Here is a 22,794-nt window from a genome sequence, read left to right as displayed (position 1 = left end):
CAATAAAAGAGATGCAGTGAGGAAGATTGTAGAGAATTTCTATATACAGTAGTGGTATACATTAGGGATACAAGAAATGGCCTTGCCATTAGAAATATTGAAACACCTTCCCATAATTTAGTTGGCTTAAAAACAAACTTATTGGATTGTAACTATAATGCTGGTGATGACACTTAGTAATAGAAGGAATAACATCTTAAGTGGCTAATTAGAAATATGGAAAAACCCTTTTTTTTCAGCTTAAGTGTTAATAAGATGGCGCTCGATACATATAAGCATATCGATTATGGAGAGATGAAACAATTAATTTTATTATGAGACTTTTCTTTCAACTGAATCTTTTATGACAAAAATTAAGCTAAGGCATTTTACTAGGATTTGTACATCAATAATGCAAAAATTGAACTGAAATACTTAAGCAGGATTTGAATGTCTTTTAAGGGACAAGCTAATATCTGTATTAGTAACGTTATGAGAGAGTAGAAATACTGTAAATTACAAGCAAAATTGGGAAATCATTAGTCTCAGTGAAACATTTTTTTCTAATTGAATTTACTTCTTTTTAATTGTAGGACTTGAACTTAGGAGATCATGGACTTGGTGAAAAAGGTGAGATCGTCGTGAAACGCTACGTTGAAAATCATGTTAGGGAGATGTTGAAGAAAGCTGAAGAACTCCTCACAGGTACGGTATAAAAGTTTTTCATGCCTATATTGGTAAATTTAAGGAATTAATGCTTTTTGGTTGACTCATTCCATGTTTAGGACTAATTACTTTATAATACTGAATTACTGGACAGAAACAGTTTTCATTTAATTAGCTTATTGAACAAAAGCTCGTCTCTTTTATAATGGCCTAGATACTTTGTAAATAAAAAATATTAAAATCTAAAGAATATTAAACTAATATACTTTAGATTTTAATATTTATGTGAAAATCAACTTATTTAAAAGGTTTAAAGATTACTCATAAATGGCAGAGGCAATGGAAAGGACAATGCCCTATTGATTGACCATATATGCATATGATCAGCTCAAAAGCCCTTTTGCCACTAAGCTAAGACCAGGGAGGGCCTGGCAAAGGCTGCTGATGACTCAGCAGGTAGTCCTATAGGTGCCCCCAAACCTCCTCTTCTGAGGTTACAGACACAACAAGAAACTGTCATACTTGAGAGGGTCTCAAACTTCTCTCCAAGAGGTTGCAAGACAGGGATTTTTCTAATATTATACTCCAACAATTTCAGTGATAAAAATTATATAGGGAGTGATATCCTTATTGGATTGGGTTACCTTTTGAAATGTTAATTGTGTCGGGTGTTTCTAGTAATCTAGAAGCTAAAAACCATTCTGATTAAAGGGGGGCTCTGCTGGCTGGTGTAATTAATTTTATATACAAAAGGAGAATGCGGCCGAGTGTTTATTATTTATGGCTCCAAGGAATTATAAAGAGAGAGAGAGAGAGAGAGAGAGAGAGAGAGAGAGAGAGAGAGAGAGAGAGAGAGAGAGAGAGAGAGAGAGCTGAGGATTCTAACATAATCTATCAATAATATACATAATCTATCAATAATATATCCAAGGTCACCAAAAACAATATACTCGTAAATTACATTTCCTGTAAAAATTCACATCTATCTTAGTAAATTTTGCATAAAAATATCTAAAACCTTTAAAACCTATTCTAGAGAAAATATATTTTATACATTTGCACAACACTACTTTAGTATCAAAAGTCCCCATTTATCTTGAGCATTAACTTGAAAGGATATTATGCCTGGTCCATGGAATACCATGGTCCTTTTAATTCTGACAGCTTTAGATATCTGCGTGAAAGACTAAAAACTAGGAATGCATATTCTGAGAAAATGAAATGGGAATGCCCATTCCCAGATTAGATTCCCGAATTCTGCTTGCACAAAGATAATGGGCTAAATACCTGGAAATGATGGTTAATCTCAAGTTCGTGTTAATACTGACAGGGATTTTAGTAAGATATAGATCTTAATTTAATGCCATCGTCAGTGCTATTATGAAGGTCAGTAAAATAAGATGATAGGTGTGATAGTATATATTGATATGAATTCAAAGAGAGGGAGAGAGATAAAACAATACTGTATATATTTTTAATTGAGAAAGAAAATTAAGAGGGAATATCTAATTTAACCATTGCAAAAATTAACTTCAAAAATTTCCATGTAGCAGATATTTGCTTGATCGAAGGATTTTGTAACCTGGCGTTTGAAGTGCAGATAGGTGTATTTGTGATCATTTTTTATGATCAATATTATGGATTATTTTCTTGTTACTATTATACTGATGATAGTGCTATTATAGTATGCTATCTACCGCCGATTTTGCTATCTACCACCCCTCTCTGACTATAATATTATGCCTATCATCAGTCCCTAAGGATACGTTCTTCTTGCTAATCCGCCTCTAATTAGGAGGAGGATCACTACCGACTTGATAACCTAACCTAACCTAACCTAACCTAACCCAACCCAACCCAAACCAACCTAACCTAACCTAACCTAACCTAACCTACAAACTGCTTATAATTATGCATCCATGTTGTCCTTCCAATAACTATTATTAAACTATCATTAAAGTGCAATGAGAATAACGTACTTGTGGTACATAATCTGTTTGATAATCATCATCAAACAGGAGGATTAACATTGACAGTAGATAACATACTTTGTGGTAGATACCACACTATAGTAGAAATTTGACGGTAGATAGCATACTATAATAGCACCCTGATGATGATGATTATTATTATTATTATTATTATTATTATTATTATTTTGGTTGTTGCTAACATAATTTGACCAAACGGGGCCATTTATTTTTAATTAATATATTAAACTATGAAGATTCTAAATCCGCGAGGATTTGCTGGCCGTGCATTTGGCCCGTGTGCTTTGCACTTGAGTGACCCATTGTATTTTCGAAGTTCATCCTTTGGCAAGAAATAGAGGGAGATATTTTCACCTCCGTGTTTTGGGCAATTCACTGCAACATACTTGCGAGGCACTACAATGTATAAAATCTCCATCTATTCAGAATCACTTTTCCAACAAGCAAAATCTTCTGTTCTAGCAAAACTAGATTGTGTACATCCGCTTATAGCTGCCGAAGTCTCTCTGTGATGTCACAGGTACTTCTGGCCCAAGCGCCCGAAACGGAACGGCACATTTATAGCGGGAAAATAAATTGTGAAAAGCCTGGCAATAAAGCTCTAATACAAAATAACATGGCAGTTGATCAAAACCAAACCCACTCACTTTGTTTCTGTTGTGATAGCTCTATTTAATAGAAAGAAGTTGTATTCGCTAAATCATCCCACCTTTAAGGTAGATAGAGGAATAGGACAGTTGATCTTACTCTTTTGCTTGGTCCCTCTTCAGTTTAAAGTTTGCAGTGCCCCTTTGGCCTTTGGCTGAACTCACGTTCTAGCTTTTTCTACACCTCTGATCCTCCTTATTTTATTCCAGATTCCTTCATAACAGCCCAACTTTTAATTCATATTGCATATGTGGTTTCCCCCAGTTGCACTAAATGACCTCACTGGCTTTATTGCCCTAATTATAAAAATCATAAATTTTTTCATAATGTTGGATATACCATAATATACTTTTAAAGTACAGAATGTAAATTTTTTATCTTTTAGTTCTTGGAATTTTGATGTGGCCTTGGTACCACTAAATCTTGGCTCAGCCATAATCTAGATTTTATAGGTTGTGATGTTTTACAGTTTTCTTGTTCCTAGATTGTAGTGTTCTTAAACACTGAGGGTATTTTTACGTATAAGTTTGTAGTCAGTGAGCAGGTTTTTTAACATGTACTGTATTATCTAGTCGCATAATGCCTACTCAGTCATTTAGAGCATTCATAGTGAACCAAAACAGACAATTTCTGCTGTAGTATGGAATTCATTTACACTCCCCACAAAATTTTCTATGTTCTGTTAGGAGATTGTGACAGATTTTTTTCTTAACATATGGGCCACTTCAGCAAAGGCTGTGTCACATTTTAAAATGTCTAAAGTCTTAATTCTGTTTAAGAAATTTTACATCACACTTGTTCTTTTGAGAGGTGTTTGTAATCATTTGTATTTTATACAGGTGTACAGTACTGTTTTCTGTATGGTATAAGTAACAAAGGAGCAAAACACAGTATAAATACTATTTAGCTAATTAGTGAAAGAAAGAGAATTATGTCAGTGAGTCTTGAGAAGGCAACATTAAACTATAGATTATGCTTTCAAATTAATTAACCCTTTGGCTATGATGACATCATCTGACGTCAAAACATGACTGGTGATACAGACGAGGACATCGGGGTACGTCATACACAAATATAAACCTTATGGAATTTAAGATTACTTGTATAACTTATATATCTTACAAAAGAGTATAGCACATGGTCATATATCACATACAGCTCACACCTAGAAAATTTCACTAAAAAATCTTCTCTCCTTTCTTTAGCCAAATAACGAAGTCTTTGGGATTTTAGTTTTATTTCTGTGATTCTAGGTTATATTTCTGATTGTGTAAAAGCTATTTTAGTCTGTTTTTATGTTACCATATAAAATCACACCACTCTCTATCCAATAATGACATTCCTTACCTGAGGTATTATTCAAACCTACCCTCACACCCCACAGTTTAGAGATGTAGCTGTCCTCACATTTCACCCCACCAGTAACAGAAACACTTGCAATTCTAGTCCTTATTCATGGTTATGTAAGGTGTATTTAGTGTATTTCTATGTTGCCATATGTGTTCAAATCATAGAAAGCAGGATGTACTTCAGCTATCATCGGCTCTCTTCCTTTTACTCCACTCCCGCCTTCAACATCACCAAAATGTTTTACCAGTAATGCAAGTTGTTGACACGCGACGAGATTAGTTTTTTATTTTATTCCTGTTTTCTCTACTATGATTTTTACAAAATATTCTAACAAACAAACCTTATGTCTAATGAACTAAATTTATAATCTCTCTCTCTCTCTCTCTCTCTCTCTCTCTCTCTCTCTCTCTCTCTCTCTCTCTCTCTCTCTCTCTCATTTCTTTTGTCATTAGTTTTTTCATTGTATACCTTATAAATTATACATTATAGAATACTTCTTGTGTCAAAGGAAGTACTAAATGGATATTTTCATAATATTTCTGTATAACAAAGTCCATTATTAATAATAAGTAGTTGTATATCTTTAGATGGTTATTTATTTTGGAGTTACTATGGATAACATACTTCAATGAATATATATATTTTTTTTACATATAAAATCACAGTGCTTTACCATTATTTAGAGAAAATTATATAAAACAAATTTCTGGAAAATTATTGGATAATCACTTCATAATGAATGGAAAAAAATTTGGGTTTAGAGTGAAATACATTAGAAAATAAAGCAAACTTTTGAAAACTTTATTCTGTAATCAGTTGTCTTTAGTGAGTTGGAATGGCTGTTGAATCATTAACCCCTTCGCCTCGATGACGTCAGCATGTGTCAAAACATGCTGGGAAATTATTATTATTATTATTATTTTTGGGCTCAGGCCATGTTGTCCTGATGGAAGGTTCCTTTCAGTAGCTTCCTAGGGTATATTTGACTACAGTGATATTCCCAGAGAATTTAACTAAAGGTCTCCAGAATTCTAACTCCTCGCGCGAATATCCTTAAAGTTTCCTTTTAGGATATTGCATAATCATTTAGAATGCCAATGTGCCACACCAGCTGGAAGTACAAAAAATACCATATCCACCCAGCCCTCCTCCTCAACAGCCTCGGACGCTACAACCAGGTCAGCTATACCGAACCGCAGAAACAAGAATGACGCAGTTCACAGCACAAAGTCTTTCCTACCTACCCCTCTTTACAAGCAAAAGGAGGATTGTCATGTCGTAAAATCTATTCTTTTATATTGTATTACAGTTGCTTCCAAGCACTTAATAATTATCATCTATTTTAGAGGGAGGGAATACATATTCATGTGTGAAAATCTGTGCCTGAGTATAGATAGCCAGTAATAAATAATGTTTGTTCCAACACAGAATACTTACCTCGAACTACTTTCTTAAGAGTAATCTGGGATCTCCTCCCAACCGACCAGAGTTTTGTGTAGTTTACCCCTAGTCCCGTTTTCTATGAGGGGTAACCTCAGGTGGAGTGGAACATGGCCTGAGGCTATCCCCCAGGTCAGAGAGCATGCTTGCTCAGGTCTCGATCTCCAGTAAGTTCTCTGGTCGCGCCGTGATACCATCTCGGCGCTCTCTCTTACCCAGTGTGACCCTGTGTCCCCGACCCCCCCTTTTTGTGTCTTTCGAGGTCCCCACGTGGACTTATTATTATTATTATTACTATCCTAGCTACAGCCCTATATGGAAAAGCACGATGCTTTGCCCAGGGGCTCCAATAAGGAAGAATAGCCCAGTGAGGAAATGAAATAAGGAAATAAATAGCTGAAGAGAACAAATTAACAATAAATCATCCTTCCTCCCCTTATCCTCTGTGTTTGTCGTGTAGGGGCAGCTTATGTTCTCCTACAGCCACGTGTCCGGAGTGCGAGTCCTGGAACGTAGTGCAGTGGGTGCACTTCGGCACCAAGAAGAAGAATGCATCCAAGAGGTCTCATAGGAAGACGAGCCTCTCCTCGCCGCTTACTTCTCCCGATGCCTCGTCGAATGGAGCTTCTTTATACAGCCATCTTCCCCTACCCAGAGTAGGGGACGAGGTAAGTCAGTTGTGGGGAAGTGCCCATCGCTCTTCCCCAGGAGTCGGAGTGGGTGCGGTATAGCACCAAGAAGAAGTAGGCGACGAAGAGGTCGCCTAAGAAGACTAGCGCCCCTTCCCCCCTTGCTTCGCCGGGCAGAGCTTCCCTACCACCCTCCCCTACCTAGAGTAGGGGACGAGGTAAGTCCGTTTTGGGGAAGAGGCCGAGGCCCTTCCCCAAGAGTCTGATCTTCAGGATAGTGGGGTTGTGGCGTCGTTCCAGACGAGTGAGGGGCTTGAGGGAGGGGCGGGAGTGTGGTGGGAGACGGAGTCCTGGTGCAAGCAGGCCACATCTCCTCTGATGACCCCATGTGGGGGAAAAATGTCCCTAATTCTTCTCCACCCTCTTTGGCGTGTTTTTCAGTCACTTCTGCAGCCGAGGACGTCGCCGAGAAGGAGCCTCCCAAGTCTGAGTTGCAGCGTTCCCTGGATCGGCAGTCCAGGGATTTCTCGCCACGAAGGCCATCCTCCAGACGCAGATATGACCCGCGCAGGGAGAAATGCGAGAAGGCCGCTTCAGGCAGGCATAAGGTCGCGAAGCTTTCGGTTCACCCCGCCAGCGGGGGGAACCGTGCTTCCTTACGGGCAGCCTGGCCGAATCAGCACAGCTGGTTCGGCCCTCGGACTTAAAGGAACGGTTCCCTCCGTCGGGTCAGCCCACGGGATCCGCGTCCTCGTCCCCCAGAGAGAATACACGAACGGTAGTCCTCGCCGGCACGGCGATGCCAGTTTTGACCCCCGAACCTGGTGCGGAGGCTCCCGCCGGGGAAGACCGGTACCACCGCAGGGGAGTGCCGGTTATTCCAGAACCGAAGCGCCCGGTGGGAGTGCCCGGTGACCCGGCTCCTCGGGATCAGGCCGTAGGTTCTGCGGACGGTAGAGAAGGTTCGTTCGTTCCGACGGTGATGCCCGCCCTTCGACGTGAACCCCGACAACCCTACAGCAGGCTCTGGCAGACCGGCATAAGTCCTCCAAAGGCCACCTAGCTCGGCACGAGCGCAGTGGACCCAGGACGGAGGCCCCCGTTCCGACAGTGATGCCAGTCGACAGGCGTAAGTCCGCGAAGGGTCCGGCTCCATCCGCCCAGCGGAGAGAGTCGCCCCTTTGGTCTGGCAGTCGAGTCCTGACCTCCAAAGACCACCTAGCTCGGCACGAGCGCTGTGGACCCAGGACAGAGGCCCCCGTTCCGACAGGCATAAAGCTGCGAAGGTTCCGACTTCTCCCGCCCAGCGGAGAGAGTTGCCTCTTCGGACTGGCAGCCTTGTCCCGGCCTCCGGTCCTTCGATGGCCAGCCCTGAACGGAGGAACCAACCAGCCAGCACGGGGAAGTCCGTGGCTCCATGGATATCCGCAGGAGCTCCATCCTTCCAGCGGAGGTAGCCGCTGGATCGACCCGGCAGCATGGCTTCCATACCCGGTACCACGACTGCTCCATTCAGGATTCGTGGTCAACCGCTGGTAGGCCAGGGTACTCACACCCCACGGATCCCCCGGGAGGGGGTAGACCCATGATCCAAGCATTGGAGGTGGCCACTGACACACCCATGATGGCTCCCTCCGCCCCGGCGGCTCCATCCGTGATAGAGCCAGCCATGCCATCGTCCTAGTCAGCCCCATCGAAGCATTGGAGGTGGCCGCTGACACTCCCATGACGGCTACCTCCGTCCTGGCGGCTCCATCCGTGATGGAGTCAGCCGTGCCATCGTCCCGGCCAGCCCCATCCAAGCATCGGAGGAGGCCGCTGACATGGCAGGGTACTTAAACCCCACAGATCTCCCCGGGAAGGGGTAGACCCATGACGGGTACCTCCGTCCCAGTGGCTTCATCCGTGATGGAGATAGCCGCTCCATCATCCCGGCCAGTCCCATCCAAGCATTGGAGGTGGCCGCTGACGCACCCATAACGGATACCTCTGTTCCGGCAGCTCCATCCGTGATGGGGCCAGCCGTGCCATTGTCCCGGCCAGCCCCATCCAAGCATCAGAAGAGGCCTCTGATATGGCAGGGTGCTTAAACCCCACGGATTTCCCCGGGAGGGGGTAGGCCCATGACAGCTCCATCCGTGACGAAGGCAGAGTGGTTTTTCCCCGAGCGGGTCTAACGGGGCTATTTCCTCTCCAGTGCCTGTCTCGGTGGCCGCTGGAGAGGGAGCCCCGCACCTTTGCCCAGTGCCTCTTCGGCTCCGTCCGCCCGTCGGATGTAGAAGTTGGCACACGTAATCTTTCCCTTGCCTTGCCCCCCGTAGGGGAGCTTCGACTCCTCAGTTAACCTTTATACCCTCCTACTCAGATTCCAGGAGAGGGCGTTCAGGCCACGGCTCTCGAAGGAGTTAGGAGGGGAGGCTCCCCCCTACTCCTGCTGGCGCCTCAGGTGGGGGGATGCCTCAAACGATATTGGCAAGCATGGCGGGACCACGGAGCGGATCCGGGGACCGTAGCAGTACTAAAGGAGGGGTACAAGCTTCCCTTCCTAGCGGACCTCCACCTCGGATCCCAGATCAACAGGCGGAGTGGTTGGCATCCAGAGACCCCTGGAGAGTAGCAGTATTGCAGGAAGAAGGCTTGGCAATCCTGGCGAAAGGGGCAGTAGAACCAGTCGAGAATCGAGTCCAGGGTTCTACAACAGCCTCTTCCTGGTGGAAAAGGCGACAGAGTTCTGGAGACCTTTCAGCCCTCAACAATTTGTGTACAACACCGACTTCAAGATGGACACTCCGAAGTCGGTCCTGGCGACCTTGAAGGAGGAGGACGGCTGAGGTCCATAGGCCTCAAAGCCGTCTACTTCCAGGTCCCTGTTCATCCCTCCAACAGGAGGTTCCTAAGGGTAAATTGGAGTACCAAAACATGGCAGTTCAAAATCCTATGCTTCAGACTGTCGACAGTCCTCAGGGCTTCACGAAGGTCTTCTCAACAGTTTCAGGCGGGGCGTACGAACAGGACGTCCGCCAGATTCGGTACTTAGGTGACTGGTTGTTGATTCAGTCCCAGAGGAAGTACTGAGGGAGCAAGATGAGAAGCTCCTGCAGTTCTACAACGTCTTGAGTATCATCATCAACCTGGAGAAGTCCCGGCTGATTTCCTCCACCAGGATGACCTACCTAGGGTTGGTTCTAGACTCCCGGATGGCGAGGGCCTTCCCCTCCGCGGAGAAACTGGACACCCTGAAACAGATACTCTGGCCCTTCCTGTCGGGCCAACCCAGGAGAGCCAAGGTCTGGCAAAGACTGAGAGGACTCCCCGCGCTAGATAGTCCTGGTGTCCCCAGAGACGAAGGAGGTCCTGGGGTTGTAGCAATCGGAACGAACACCCTCAAGGGAATGCCCTTTTCTGCCGACCCTCCGGAGATGCTCCTGTTCACTGGCGTGTCCAAGGAAAGATGGGGTGCTCATCTTCTCGACAAAATGGCAAAAGGTAAATGGGAAGTTGAGGAGACGAACCTGCACATATACGTGCTGGAGATGAGGATCGTCCATCTACCTCCTGGAAGCTCCGGGTATACGGGGTGCGACAACGCCACGGTGGTGGCCTACGTGAAAGAGCAAGGAGGACTGAAGTCGAAGGAACGGTGCAATCTCACGATGGAGTTCCTAGGATGGGCTGAAGTGGAACAAATTAAATTTTTCAGCCAGGTTCTCTCCGGGGAAGAGGAACGTCCTGGCCGGTGGCCTCAACTGGAAGGGTCGAGTGGTAGGGCCCGAGTGGTCCCTACACCCAGAAGTGGTCAAAACCCTCTCCCTGAAGTGGGGCTCGCCAGTGTTCGACCTCTTCTCCACGAGACTAAACGCACAGCTCCCCGTGTTCTGTTTTCCTGTGCCAGATCCAGCGGCAGCGTTCGAGGATGCCTTCCAATGAGACGGACGGCCAACCTGTGGGTGACTTTGGTAGCGCCCTGGTGGCCAGAGAGGGAGTGGTTCGCGGATCTAAAGGAACTGGCATGCCTTACACCTGGGACACTTCCAGACAGACCAGACCTTCTCCGGCAGCCTCACTCCCAGAGGTTCCACGAAAACCCTTGGTCCCTCCTTCACGTGTGGAGGTTATCGAGCGTCTCCTGAAAAGGAAGGATTTCCGTCGAGGCCAGCATCAAGGATGGCAGGGTACCTGAAGCGTTCGTCAGTCGAGGTGTACATGGCATAGTGGGCTACCTTTTCTAAGGGGTGCTCCTCGAAGAACATCAGGCCATTAGGAGCCTCCATTCACGAGATAGCAGACTTCCTGGTCTATCTCAGGGACGAAGTGGGCATGTCCATCCCAAGTCTTCCTCCTGAAGGACATAGGCCTTGGTTCCTCCAGGTAGATCTCGACGCTCTTCAGGAGCTTCGAGCAGTCGTTTTTCCCTCAAGCCGTTTGAGTGCCCCAGGGGGATGTGGCTAGGGTACTTGAATTTGATTTTGGAACCTCCCTTCGAGCCTCTAAAAGACATTCTAGACAAGGAGCTCACCCTCAAAGCAGTCTTTCGTTTAGCTCTGGCATCAGCAAAGAGTAGGTGAGATTCCTGGCCTGTCATACGAGATCTCACACTCGAAGGGTTGGCGAGATTCTACTTTCAGATTCTTACCCTCCTTCGTAGCCAAGACTCAGAATCCAGTTGTTTGGGACCCCAAAATGGAATGGTTCCCTGTGCCAGCTATCCCTCGCTCGGACAACCCGAGGGACTTGCAGTATGGCAGTATTTAGAAAGGACAGCTAGACTTCATCCCGAGATCAAGAGTCTGTTCATTTTCCTCGGGACTGTGAAGGAGCCGGTCTCCAAGAACACTTTCTTCTTCTGGATAAGGCAAGTGATCGTCAGACCCTACAGTAGTGCAGGGGTCCCCTTTCCAAGAAAGCCCAGACCCCACAGCATTAGGAGTCTAAATGCTTCTTTGGCATTTGAGAAGAACATGGCAGTGGGCCAAAGCCTGCGGGCAGGTACTTGGTCTAACCAGTCGACCTTTACGGCTCACTGCTTGAAGGACTACTCGAGAAAGTCCCTGGGCAGTTTCTCATGCGGTCCCGTCATTTCCGCTCTCCAAATGGTTTAAGGGCGTAGCCCCAGTGGTAACTGCGGGTAGCGAGTCCAAGAGACACAGGTTCCTTCCTGAGCCCTTGTTCTTCCTTCCCCTATTTCCTTACCGGAAATGGCTCGGGTAGCCCCCTGAAACCGCCATGGGATACACTATCATTGGAAGGACATGTCTCCTAGGATTCTTGCAGAAATGTTGTGCCCAAATGATTGGATGGGGGAAATCTATGGCCGACTCTCTCTCTCTCTCTCTCTCTCTCTCTCTCTCTCTCTCTCTCTCTCTCTCTCTCTCTCTCTCAGTAGATAAGTTTGTGTTTATTGTGTGCCTCGTAATTATACATTATTATAGACATTTTATGTCAAAGGAAACATTTTTTTGAAAAATTTTTTATAAAGTGAAATATTTTATTGACATGTTTTTTTTTATATATTTTGAAGGCTATCTATCGTGGAATTAATACAAAATCACTTACCAGTAATAAATAAAAATGGAAATATACAAAATAAACACAATTACAGGTTAAGAATAATCCTCCAAAGTCACAATTCTTGTATACAGCTACTGAGCAGGGACTGGTGCCCCGTACCGAAAGGGTAAAAACAGTAGTTATTTAGGCCTGGAACACAAACGTAGGTTGATGGCCACCCCCACGAGAAAAATATCACAACTCTGCAATGTGCTCTAGTGACAACCTAACCCTCCATGTATGCTCAATCTGAGGGTTGCTGTTGGAGGTGATGCCTAGTTTTACTATGTTGCTCTGTTTTTCTGTTATTGTGGTTTTAGAACCAGCATATTCCACGTTTGTGGTATAGTACAATGTACTATGGGGTGGTTACAGACAATTTATGTTTATGATCTGGGGTGAGGGCGGGGTGCACTGAACCCCAATTATTTGTTCTTGGAGGGCAGCTGGGATTATTGTTAAAATTATTATTATTAAAATTATTTTATTAATAGTTTGATAATAATTTTGATAATTTTCATTATAATAATAACCAATAATGATAATTTTAATAATTTTGATAGTAAAGTTAATATGATTTTTATTATTAGAATTATTATTACTATTAAGATAAAAGTAATTGCAGAAGGTTTTACAAGCATTTATCATTCCTTTTATGGCATTTAATAAAGGATTAATTATTCTGCACACAATCTCTTCATTCCTCATTCACCTAACAATACTAAGATAGCTAGTGGTCTCAGAAATCCTACTACTTTAAATTTTGATATTAATAATAATTTTAAGAATAGTCTACTAAAGCAACAATATCCAAAGAACGCAGTCACTGTACTATTTGACGGCGTGGCGAGTTTTGGCGAGGCTAATGGTGCCGGGGTGAGCGCGGGCAAAATAATTTCAATAATGATAATAATTTTAAAATTTATTGAGATGATTATTCTAATTAAAATTATTATTATCAAAATTATTACAATTGTTATTGTTATTAAAATAATTATTATTAATGAAATTATTAAAATTATTATTATTCCATCTACCTACTATTGAACTTTTCCCAATTTTGGGGAGGTAGCTGATATATAAAAAAGTTATTTCTCTTTGGACCTCCCAGCCTGACAAGGGATTCAGCCGAGTTTGGTTGGTACTGCTAGGGTGCCACAGCCCACCCTCCCTGTTATCCACTACAAATGAAGCTTCGTATGCTGAATCCCCTACTGTTGCTACCTCAGCAGTACCTATTGGAACTATTATATAATCTCCCTGTTAGGGAGATGTGTTCTCTGTGGCCTAGTACCGGCTTCCTTTGAATCTATTATTGGCTGAGGCCCTAACATTTTCTATTTCCATATTTGGAACTCTTAGGTCAATGTCCTCTCAAGGAAGGATGACATGTCCATGAAGAATAGAACCTTCCAGTTTGGTTTTAGGGGGACTTCTACCCCCATTGAGTGAGTCTTCCAATTTTAGGATATGCAAGGGAGCAAATCAGTTTAAAGGTAATTTTTATTTTCTACCCATACAAACCAGAGCCCTTTAAATTATATTTCCTACCTCAATGAACTACCTTACCAATGATTCAATGGCTCTTCCATCTCTGTTAAAGAAATATCTTCATAATTGTCATACATTATCATCGAAGCCACCGACTTCCTAACTTCGTTAAAATTATGAATTTTCTCCACCACCTTCTCCATCACCCGATAAGTGACATCACTGGGAGAGCACACCCTATGCCTATTACTACCAAAAGCTTCATGTAATCATCATTGGCCACAATATGTAGACCTGCCTCTAAAGTTCCAAGTTAATGGAAGATTTTGAAAAGAGGTTGTCTGATAGTAGAATTTGATGGAATTAAAAAGCATCATTGGCAGATGGGATCGGAGGAGAGAGAGATTGGCAGAGAAAATTTCAAGTTTTTGTTGAAGGTCAGGATGCCTTTGGGATTGATAATTAAGGCAAGATGACTATTAAAAAAAGTTGAAAAAGTTAAAGTTGCGAGTTTTAGGTCTCCATTCAGACGATCTACATCATTTTGCTCGGGTGACCATAAGCCAGCAGGGACTATCACTAGCCCCCTCTAACCTCCCCCCCAGGCGCCACCCTGGGAGTAGAAGGTCTCACAGTATCCGCGTCCTGGCGGGGATGCGAACTCGGGACCTCTGAAACAGAAGCCCGCAACGCTACCAACCTAGCTATTCGTAGTATTAAGTAAGTAGTGTTATAATGAATGATTTAATTTCTTTCAAAATGCTCAGGTTTGTATAGGTATGGAAGTTTCACATAAATTCTAAAATTTAGCTATATTATGGAAATTCTTGTAATTTTTTAAGTATTTTCCATCAATGTGTTTTTAAATCAAGCTTATGTCAAGAGCTGACTGTACATTCATCTTAACAAAATATCTATAATTAACTTTACCGAGAGGTTGCTGGATATTTTGGAATGAGGGATTAGATAGATAGATTACTTCTTTAATTTGCTGTATTTAGAATTTACATTATCATTTATTTCAGGCCATCCCCGGCAACCGAAAAAACCTTTGATAAGGCTAAGAATTGAATATACCCATGAAGATCAGATGTTTAACACTGTTAGATTTGGTCATACCTTTGAAGATCTTTTGGCCAACCCAAATGACATGATATTATTTAAAAAAGAGGTCCAGCAAAAAAAGAAAGCTGAAAGTGTTGTAGATGATGAAGTAATGAATGCATTGTTTGAAGAAACAGTAAGTGCTGTCAATATTATAGTATATTTGGAATGTTCATACTTGATTATCTCTTAAGCCATAAATATATGCTAGTCATATTGAACCTGACAAGTAAATTATCCTTTATTGGAGGCACATGGTTTGGGAATTATTCTACTTTATTCATTATTTTTTTTGTACTGTTGACCTTTAATATCCCAAATCATCAATACACTATAAAATTTATATCAAATGAAATTGAGAATTATTGTTTAGAAGTAAAAAACAAGAAATAACAGTTTTACAATATGGAATTATTTGCAACAATGTTTGCTTTCTCTGATATAAATGATATATATATGTATATATACAGATATTCCTTAGATTTGTGTCCCCCAAACCCAGCAAAATCCAATACTCTGCTTGGCTCTGGTCCCAGCCCTGTTGAGTTTGGGAGATGCAACCTCTATATGGAGAATAACTAATCTTTTTCACCTTAATACTTCCCATATTAGTAATTTTATCAATTGAAGTTACCAGCTGAAAATTCCTCTATAATTTGCAAAAAATATCAGCTTTTGTAAAGAAATAGTAATAATTTCTTTTTATTTTTAAATGGACAGACCAGAGTAGAAGACCTTGTAAAGAAATACTTTGATGAAATAGATGATGATAATCGGCAGCTATCCCTTTTAACTGAGAGAGGTTTAGCTCTTAGTGTCCAATCTTACATAGAAAAGGAGGATAGCAAGGCGCTGGTAGATATTGTCAAGTAAGATTTATTTTTAGATTTTAGTTTGATTTGTTGATATTGTTATAGTGACTAAAAACTGTATATTATTTTAGAAATAAAAATAAATTATGTTGAATCACCTCATTAGAAATTTTTCTTCCTTCAACATTTAGGCATCAAATTAAAAAGACTCGTAAATACCTAATGGAAACAGATGTGGAACCAGAGGAGGAACAAGTACTTCAGAAGATATATGAATACAGAGATGACCGTTTACAAAAGAAGAAAGCAGAGGAACTAGAAGATGAGGTTTGTTTTTCTTCACAAATATATTTTAGTTTTCAAATACTGCAAGCAAATAGTTATAGGGAAATATTTTTTATGATAATGAAATACATAAATACAGTTAATAAAACATTCTTTAATGATTAGATGATTTCTCATTTCTTTTACATGTGTATGATTGCTGTATATAGATTTAGATTTTAGTAACATTTAAGGAAGTTTTGTAGTAATGAAATCAAAGGGATTTGATTAAATTAAGAAACTATAAGTTTTACAAGATGACATATGAATATCTTTGCTTGTTTTCTATATATTCATTCAATATCATTTGTAATATACTATTTCAGGAGCAATGTGTTTTGTCTCTAATTCTTGTAAGCCTAGAGAATTTCAAGTTTGTCAGGTGCAGGTTATAAATCCATTATGTCTTGATATGAAATTATGATGACACTACTAATGTGGATAAGGTGGTGTGTTAATCCTCCGTTAAAGATTTAGTAATTAATATGATTAATTCAATTGAGGGGTTTGGCATAAAAATTTTGAACTTTTTCTTTTTATTTAGTTCTTTCTGATGTTTTTTATGATTAATATAAGACCAAGCTACACAGACAAGCTTAATTATGATCACTTGCCTTGACTTGGTGGTATGGTTGAACTATAGGTTGAGAGCACTTTATACAAAATTCCAAAATCCAAAATGTTTTGATATGATGATAAAAATAAGACTCAGCAGTGCTGAAAAGGTTCCACCAAATACAGCTGTTGTGTTCCTTCACGAGACTTTACCTTTAGCTGCAGTTTGACCTTCTGGTATAATTTTCCTAATAACAGTTGCTATAGTAACATCTATGCCAGTTGAGACATTTAAAGCTGGTTATGGATGGTTCAATCATTTTAAAAACCGAACTCGGATCCACTCAGTTGTGAGGCATGGGAAAGCTGTGAGCTCAGAGGTGAAAGCAGTGGAGGATTACGTTGAATGTTTTGTGTCACTTATTGTTGCGGAAAGTTACATCACCCAACAAATCCTCAACTATTGTGAAACTGGCCTTCTTTTTGGAAAAAAAGATGCCACGGAGGTCATTCATCACGGCTGAAGAGAAGAAACTACCGGGCCATAAACCCATGAAGGATAGATTGACTATAGCCTTACGTGCTAATGCCAGCAGTGACTGCAAGATCAACCCACAAGATTACAAGGTTCACAAGAACTTGAAAGAAAACTTCAAATTGTGTGGCGAGCTAATACAAAGGCATGATTACCCAGGCATTTTTTTTTTTATAGAATGGGTAAATCTGATCTTTGGTCTGATAGTCAAGAAATATTTGCTAGAAAAAACTTGCTATTGAAATGTCTTTTCATACTACACAATGCCCCTGGCCACCCTCCAGGTCTTGAAGATGATATTTTTAATGAATTTAATTTGATTAAGGTCCTCTATCTCCCTCTCAACACCACACCATTCCTCCAGCCCATGGACCAACAGGTCATTTCTAATTTCCAAAAGCTGTACACAAAGCATTTGTTCAAAAAATGTTTTGATGTCACAGATCCTACCAACATCACCCTTCATGAATTTTGGAAGGACCATTTCAATATTGAGCTCGAGCCCATTGTGTTGGAAGAGATTGTGTCTCGGAAAGTCCATGGGGTTGGAGGTAGATGAGACAGATGTCAGTGACCATAGTGAGGAGCATCAAGAACTCACAACTGAGAAGTTGATCAATCTATAGATAATGCAACATTCAGAGGTGTTACAAGAGATCTGTAGCAAGGAGGAGGTTAAACTGGAGGAATTTATTTTTTCAAAGGAGGTTAAGGAAGTGTTGGATAAGTAGCAGGATGTTTTTGATTTTATTGAAAAGAAACACCCTTATAAATTGTCTACTGGTTGTGCTTCAGCACTCTAATGGCACTTACATGACCCATTTCTGCAACATTTTGAAAGGGAGGCAGAAACAATAAGACCTGGAGCAAGAGAAAGTGAAAGTGAGGCAAAAAAAGTTAAGGCAATCGAAGAACAGTAAATATTAAATATAAAAAGATTGAAAATAGTAGATGAGAATAAGAAGTTTAAGAAAAATTAAGCCAAGTTCAGCTAAGTTAATTTTAAGTTTAAAGTGTTATGCTATGTGTAAGGAATAGTAAAATGGTACTGTCCAATTCGCTCGTTTCCTTCCTCCTCTTCTCCTCTGCCCCTCCTCCTCAGCACACACTGCTGTTAGCCAATATTGTTTGCCTCAAAGGTAAAAACTCCCTAATATAATCACATTTTATTGCATATCACAGTAATTATTTATATCATTTTGTGAGTGTATGTTAAGTATGGTTATACTGTACAGTATAGCAAATAAAAACATATTTTTCCATTGTTAATATCATTGATTTGGGTGTTTTTAAGAGGGTGGGAATGGATTAAATTTTTTTCAGTTATTTCATACGGTAAAAATAGAATGGAGATAAGAGCAAATTGACGTAAGAGCTCGGTCCACAAACGAATGTGTCTCGTATGTCAAGGTATTACTGTACTGTACTCTATTGTAGGATATTCAAGTGATTTTAACTTCCATATGGTTTATATTTGTAAATGACGTATCCGGTACGCCAAAGTGTGTTGTATCTGGCATGTTTTGTCATTTAGTGGACGTCATTTTGGCGAACTGGTTAATGGGGCAAGGATAGTGCAATGAATACCAACCAATTGGCCATCTTGCTTAGGGTAAAGTATTAAATTCTAGACCAAGGGGGGAGAGATTCTTTCATTGATTAAGTATTAAGGTACATAATCTAATACTGGCCAGGCCCTATCAGCTTACTCATCCTCATATTGTGATGATAGAAGATGGCTAGAGTCTTCTTCCTTATTTCTGTAATGGACCGGGGGGACTGGCAATTCCAAAGAAGGAAAAGAACCAACCACTTCATTTCTTAGTAAATATTTTACCCTCCAATCTGCAATTTTATTTGAAAGGACGAAAGGTTTATATACGAGTAGGAAGAATTAACAAATTTTGAAAGTAATTTACTGACTATGTGTTGATTAAATATCACTTAATTCTTATATATTTTTTGTTGTATGATATAATGATGGTCTTTTTACAGGCAGCAGCTGTCCTTAATGATCCCAATAGGAATCGTTCTAAACATCGTATTGACAGTGATGACGATGATGATGATGATGACATGATAGTAGATGATGATAGGAATGACAACTCATCTAAACCTGCAAGGTAAGTATAAATTTATTATGATAAATTACAATTCTTTGTTATGCAAGTCTATGTGGGGAAACTCATGGTATTTTTATTATAATCATATGCATCAAAATACATTATTGTAGCATACTTGTATTGCTATAGTAATGAATGGCCTCTAGATGATTGTAATGACTCAGAAATTTATTTTAATAAGAAAAATGTTTTATGTAAACTAAGAAAATAATACAATACTGTACAGTATAATAATTCATGCTAGTAGGTTGCAGGACTGGGTTGACATACAGGTGGTAGTATTTAAAGTACAAATACTGAAGTAAACTTTCTAGAACAAGCAATGAAAACTTAAATGATACTAAAGTCCAAGTAGTGCGCTTTGCAATATTTATAAGTATTGTACTATTACAAGAGCAATTAGAGATTTCTGACCCCCGCCAAATGATGACGTTGACACAAAAGAAAAAATGTAAATCCGGATCATAGCCTAAGATTTATCTGTGCTGGAAATTTTTTTTGAAATATGTTTGCTATGACTTACTCTTTAAAATTGTGAAAAATGCAAATCCGGATCCAGATCCAGATCTTCAAAATTTGATGGGGGTCATTATGACCTAAGATCTATTTGTTGTTAAAATGTTGTCAAAATCTGTCAAGTAGTTTTGAGGTAATCCTGCCCACAGACACACAGACAAATAGATGAATTAATAAGAAATGCAAATCTAGACCTGGAACCGAATCACCTCCAAGTTAATGAAGTCGCCCATTGCCTAAGATTTATCTGAGGTGGAAACTTTTTCAAAATGTATTTGTTTTAATTTAATATTTAGTACTGTGTAAAATGCAAATCCAGATCTAGAATCCAGATCTGGATCATCTCCAAAATTTAACGAGGTTGTCCACGACCTAAGATCTACAATATCTGTGCTGAAAATTTTGTCAAAATCCGTTGAGTAGTTTTGATGTAATCCTGTCTACAGACAAATAAATGAGTAAATTATCCAACTCAAAAATATAACTTCCTTAGCAGAGGTAACAAGTACAAATTAACAGGGTTTTTTCAGATCTAGTAGTAATTTTCCAGTGAAACACATTTTGTAACAAATACAATAATCTTATTAGAATGGAAAACTATTTTTTGTTCCGTAACCGAAATACAAACCACGCTATTTACATTGGGTTTACTTTCGGGCTAGCTGAAATTGACGAGCCAATAGATTTTAACGAGTGCTAGCGCGGGGGGTAGGGGAAGGGGTAGCTTGCTACCCCTCCCCCCCACACACAGGTGATTTGACTCACTTCACTTTTGGCTCGGACGATGTGCAGACGTGTCTGTCTATCGTCCTCGTTGTTGACAGCCTTAATCTTTTTCTTTGCTTTACCTCAGCTGTGTGTTTGGAAGTTGGCCTCGCCCTTTGGTATTCATCATGCGCAAGTGCCCTGGGATCGCCTGCCGCCCTTGCGGTACCTTCATGTCGGCGGTGGATACCGATCCTCACACCCTTTGCCCGCAGTGCCGAGGCCGATGGTGTGACAGGGAAAATACGTGCAGTGAGTGTAGGGAGTGGTCTGCCTCCCAGTGGGAGAGGTTTGCCCGCCGGCGTAAGAAGAAGTCCAAGAGAGACCGTTCTCCTTCTGGGGTTGCCTTGAAGGAGGAGGGCTCGAGGGACTCTTCTTCCGCCGCCCAAACCTCCTTTGAAGCTTCCACTCGTCCGGCCTCTCGTGAGAGGCCTCCGAGTGGTAGCGCAGACCCTTGTTCTGTTTCCTAAACTCGGGGTGCGGGAGAGGGCGACGCCTCCCATAGCGGGGCTCCCCCTCCTCCTCCGGGGGAGGATTTTGATAACGTTGATAACTCTGTCTCTAACGATGATCTTTTTCAGCTTTGGGCTTTCTTGGGGCTTAAGGGCCTGCCCTCCAAGGAAGCCCTGTTTGACCTTATCCCCCGGAATTGACCTTGTTTTCGGACGCGTCAAAAGAAGGGTGGGGGGCTCACATTCTGAACCAGAGGACCTCAGGCCTTTGGTCAGAATCAGAAAAGTACCTGCACATCAACCTGCTAGAGAAGGCCGTATTCCTGGCTCTCCAACAGTTCCAACGGACCCTGGCGGGTCACTCCGTGGTGGTGATGTGCGACAACACCACGGTAGTGGCTTATATCAACAAGCAGGGAGGTACTTTTTCACATCAGTTATCCCATCTTGCAGTAGAGATTCTGAGGTGGACCGAAGTCAACTCGATAACACTATCAGCTCGCTTCATTCCTGGCAAGAGGAATGTGCTCGCCGACAGTCTGAGCATGGCTTCGCAGATAGTGAGTACCGAGTGGTCTTTGGATCCTCAGATAGCCAACAAAGTCCTGACTTTGTGGGGTTCCCCGACGGTGGATCTGTTCGCGACAGCCTTGAATTTCAAGCTGCCCCATACTGCTCCCCAGTCCCGGACCCCAAGGCTCTCTGGCAAGATGCTTTCCAACAACGGTGGGACAACATCGACGTGTACGCCTTCCCACCGTTCTGTCCGATGAGAAGGGTGCTCAACAGGACTAGACTATCGGTCAACCTGTCGATGACTCTGATAGCTCCGCTATGGCATCACACGGAATGGTTCCCGGACCTTCTGCAGCTCCTGACGGAGCTCCCGAGAGAGCTTCCCCCACGACACGAGCTACTCAGACAGCCACATTGCAACATCTTCCACAAAGCCGTAGCCTCGCTTCGGCTTCACGGCTGGAGACTATCCAGCGTCTCCTCACGGAGAGAGGCTTTTCGCAACAGGTTGCGGAGAGAATGTCTCGGCACCTGCGAAAGTCCTCTGCGGGAGTCTACCAGGCGAAGTGGAGAGTCTTCTGTGGTTGGTGTCGTGGGAGGGGCATCTCTCTACTCGATGCCACTATTCCAGCAATAGCGGAGTTTCTCGTTTATTTGCGGGAGGAAATGCGCCTTTCGGTGTCAGCGGTGAAAGGCTATCGCTCAGCCTTAAGCCTGGCTTTTAGGCTGAAAGCAGTGGACATTTCTTCCTCGCTGGAACACTCTCTACTCATACTTAGCTATGAGCTTACCTGCCCTCAGTCGGAAGTGAGACCTCCTCCATGGAACGTGGTTCGGGTTCTCCGGGCTCTTAAGAGACCTCCCTTCGAACCATTACGTCAGGCCTCTGATCGCCACCTGACTTGGAAGACAGCTTTCCTGCTCGCGTTGGCCTCTGCCAAACGAGTTAGTGAACTTCATGGTCTCTCGTACGACATCATCCATTCAAGGGGAAGGGGGGAGGTAACGTTCCGGTTCGTCCCTGAGTTTGTTGCCAAGACTCAGAACCCTGGAGTGCCGGACCCACGGTTCGACTCTTTCAGGGTACGAGTCTCCGTTCTGTAACAAGCGACCCAGACCATCTGCTATTATGCCCAGTGAGGAGTCTGAGGCGTTACTTGAAGAGGACAGCTGCAGTTCGTCCTCGTGTGCAAGCATTGTTTGTTAGCACAGGCAGGACGAAGAGGAGGGTCACCAAGAACACCATCTCGGCTTGGATTCGAAGGGTCATCCACCACGCCTTGAATCCGGACCCTCCTCCTTCACGTCGCCCTTGGGCACACGACGTCAGGGGCATCGCTACGTCCCTGGC

At 42.2% G+C, this 22,794-nt stretch overlaps 1 protein-coding gene across 4 annotated transcripts in view; it reads left to right on the top strand.

The window, feature by feature from the left end:
- Window positions 1-22,794, top strand: part of mre11 (double strand break repair nuclease mre11) — a 432,238-nt gene that overhangs the window by 185,624 nt on the left and 223,820 nt on the right. For all 4 annotated transcript variants that reach the window (XM_068387688.1, XM_068387701.1, XM_068387695.1 and 1 more), the window contains exons 8-12: window positions 573-684; window positions 14,767-14,981; window positions 15,566-15,714; window positions 15,849-15,984; window positions 19,067-19,194. In XM_068387688.1, coding sequence (XP_068243789.1) covers window positions 573-684; window positions 14,767-14,981; window positions 15,566-15,714; window positions 15,849-15,984; window positions 19,067-19,194 — 740 coding nt within the window. The remainder of the gene's footprint in view (window positions 1-572; window positions 685-14,766; window positions 14,982-15,565; window positions 15,715-15,848; window positions 15,985-19,066; window positions 19,195-22,794) is intronic.

Source organism: Palaemon carinicauda, chromosome 1 (genome assembly GCF_036898095.1).
Source record: "Palaemon carinicauda isolate YSFRI2023 chromosome 1, ASM3689809v2, whole genome shotgun sequence".
Lineage (NCBI taxonomy): Eukaryota > Metazoa > Arthropoda > Malacostraca > Decapoda > Palaemonidae > Palaemon > Palaemon carinicauda.
The sequence above is the reverse complement of the archived record's forward strand: the minus strand, read 5'-3'. Positions and strand labels throughout refer to the sequence as shown.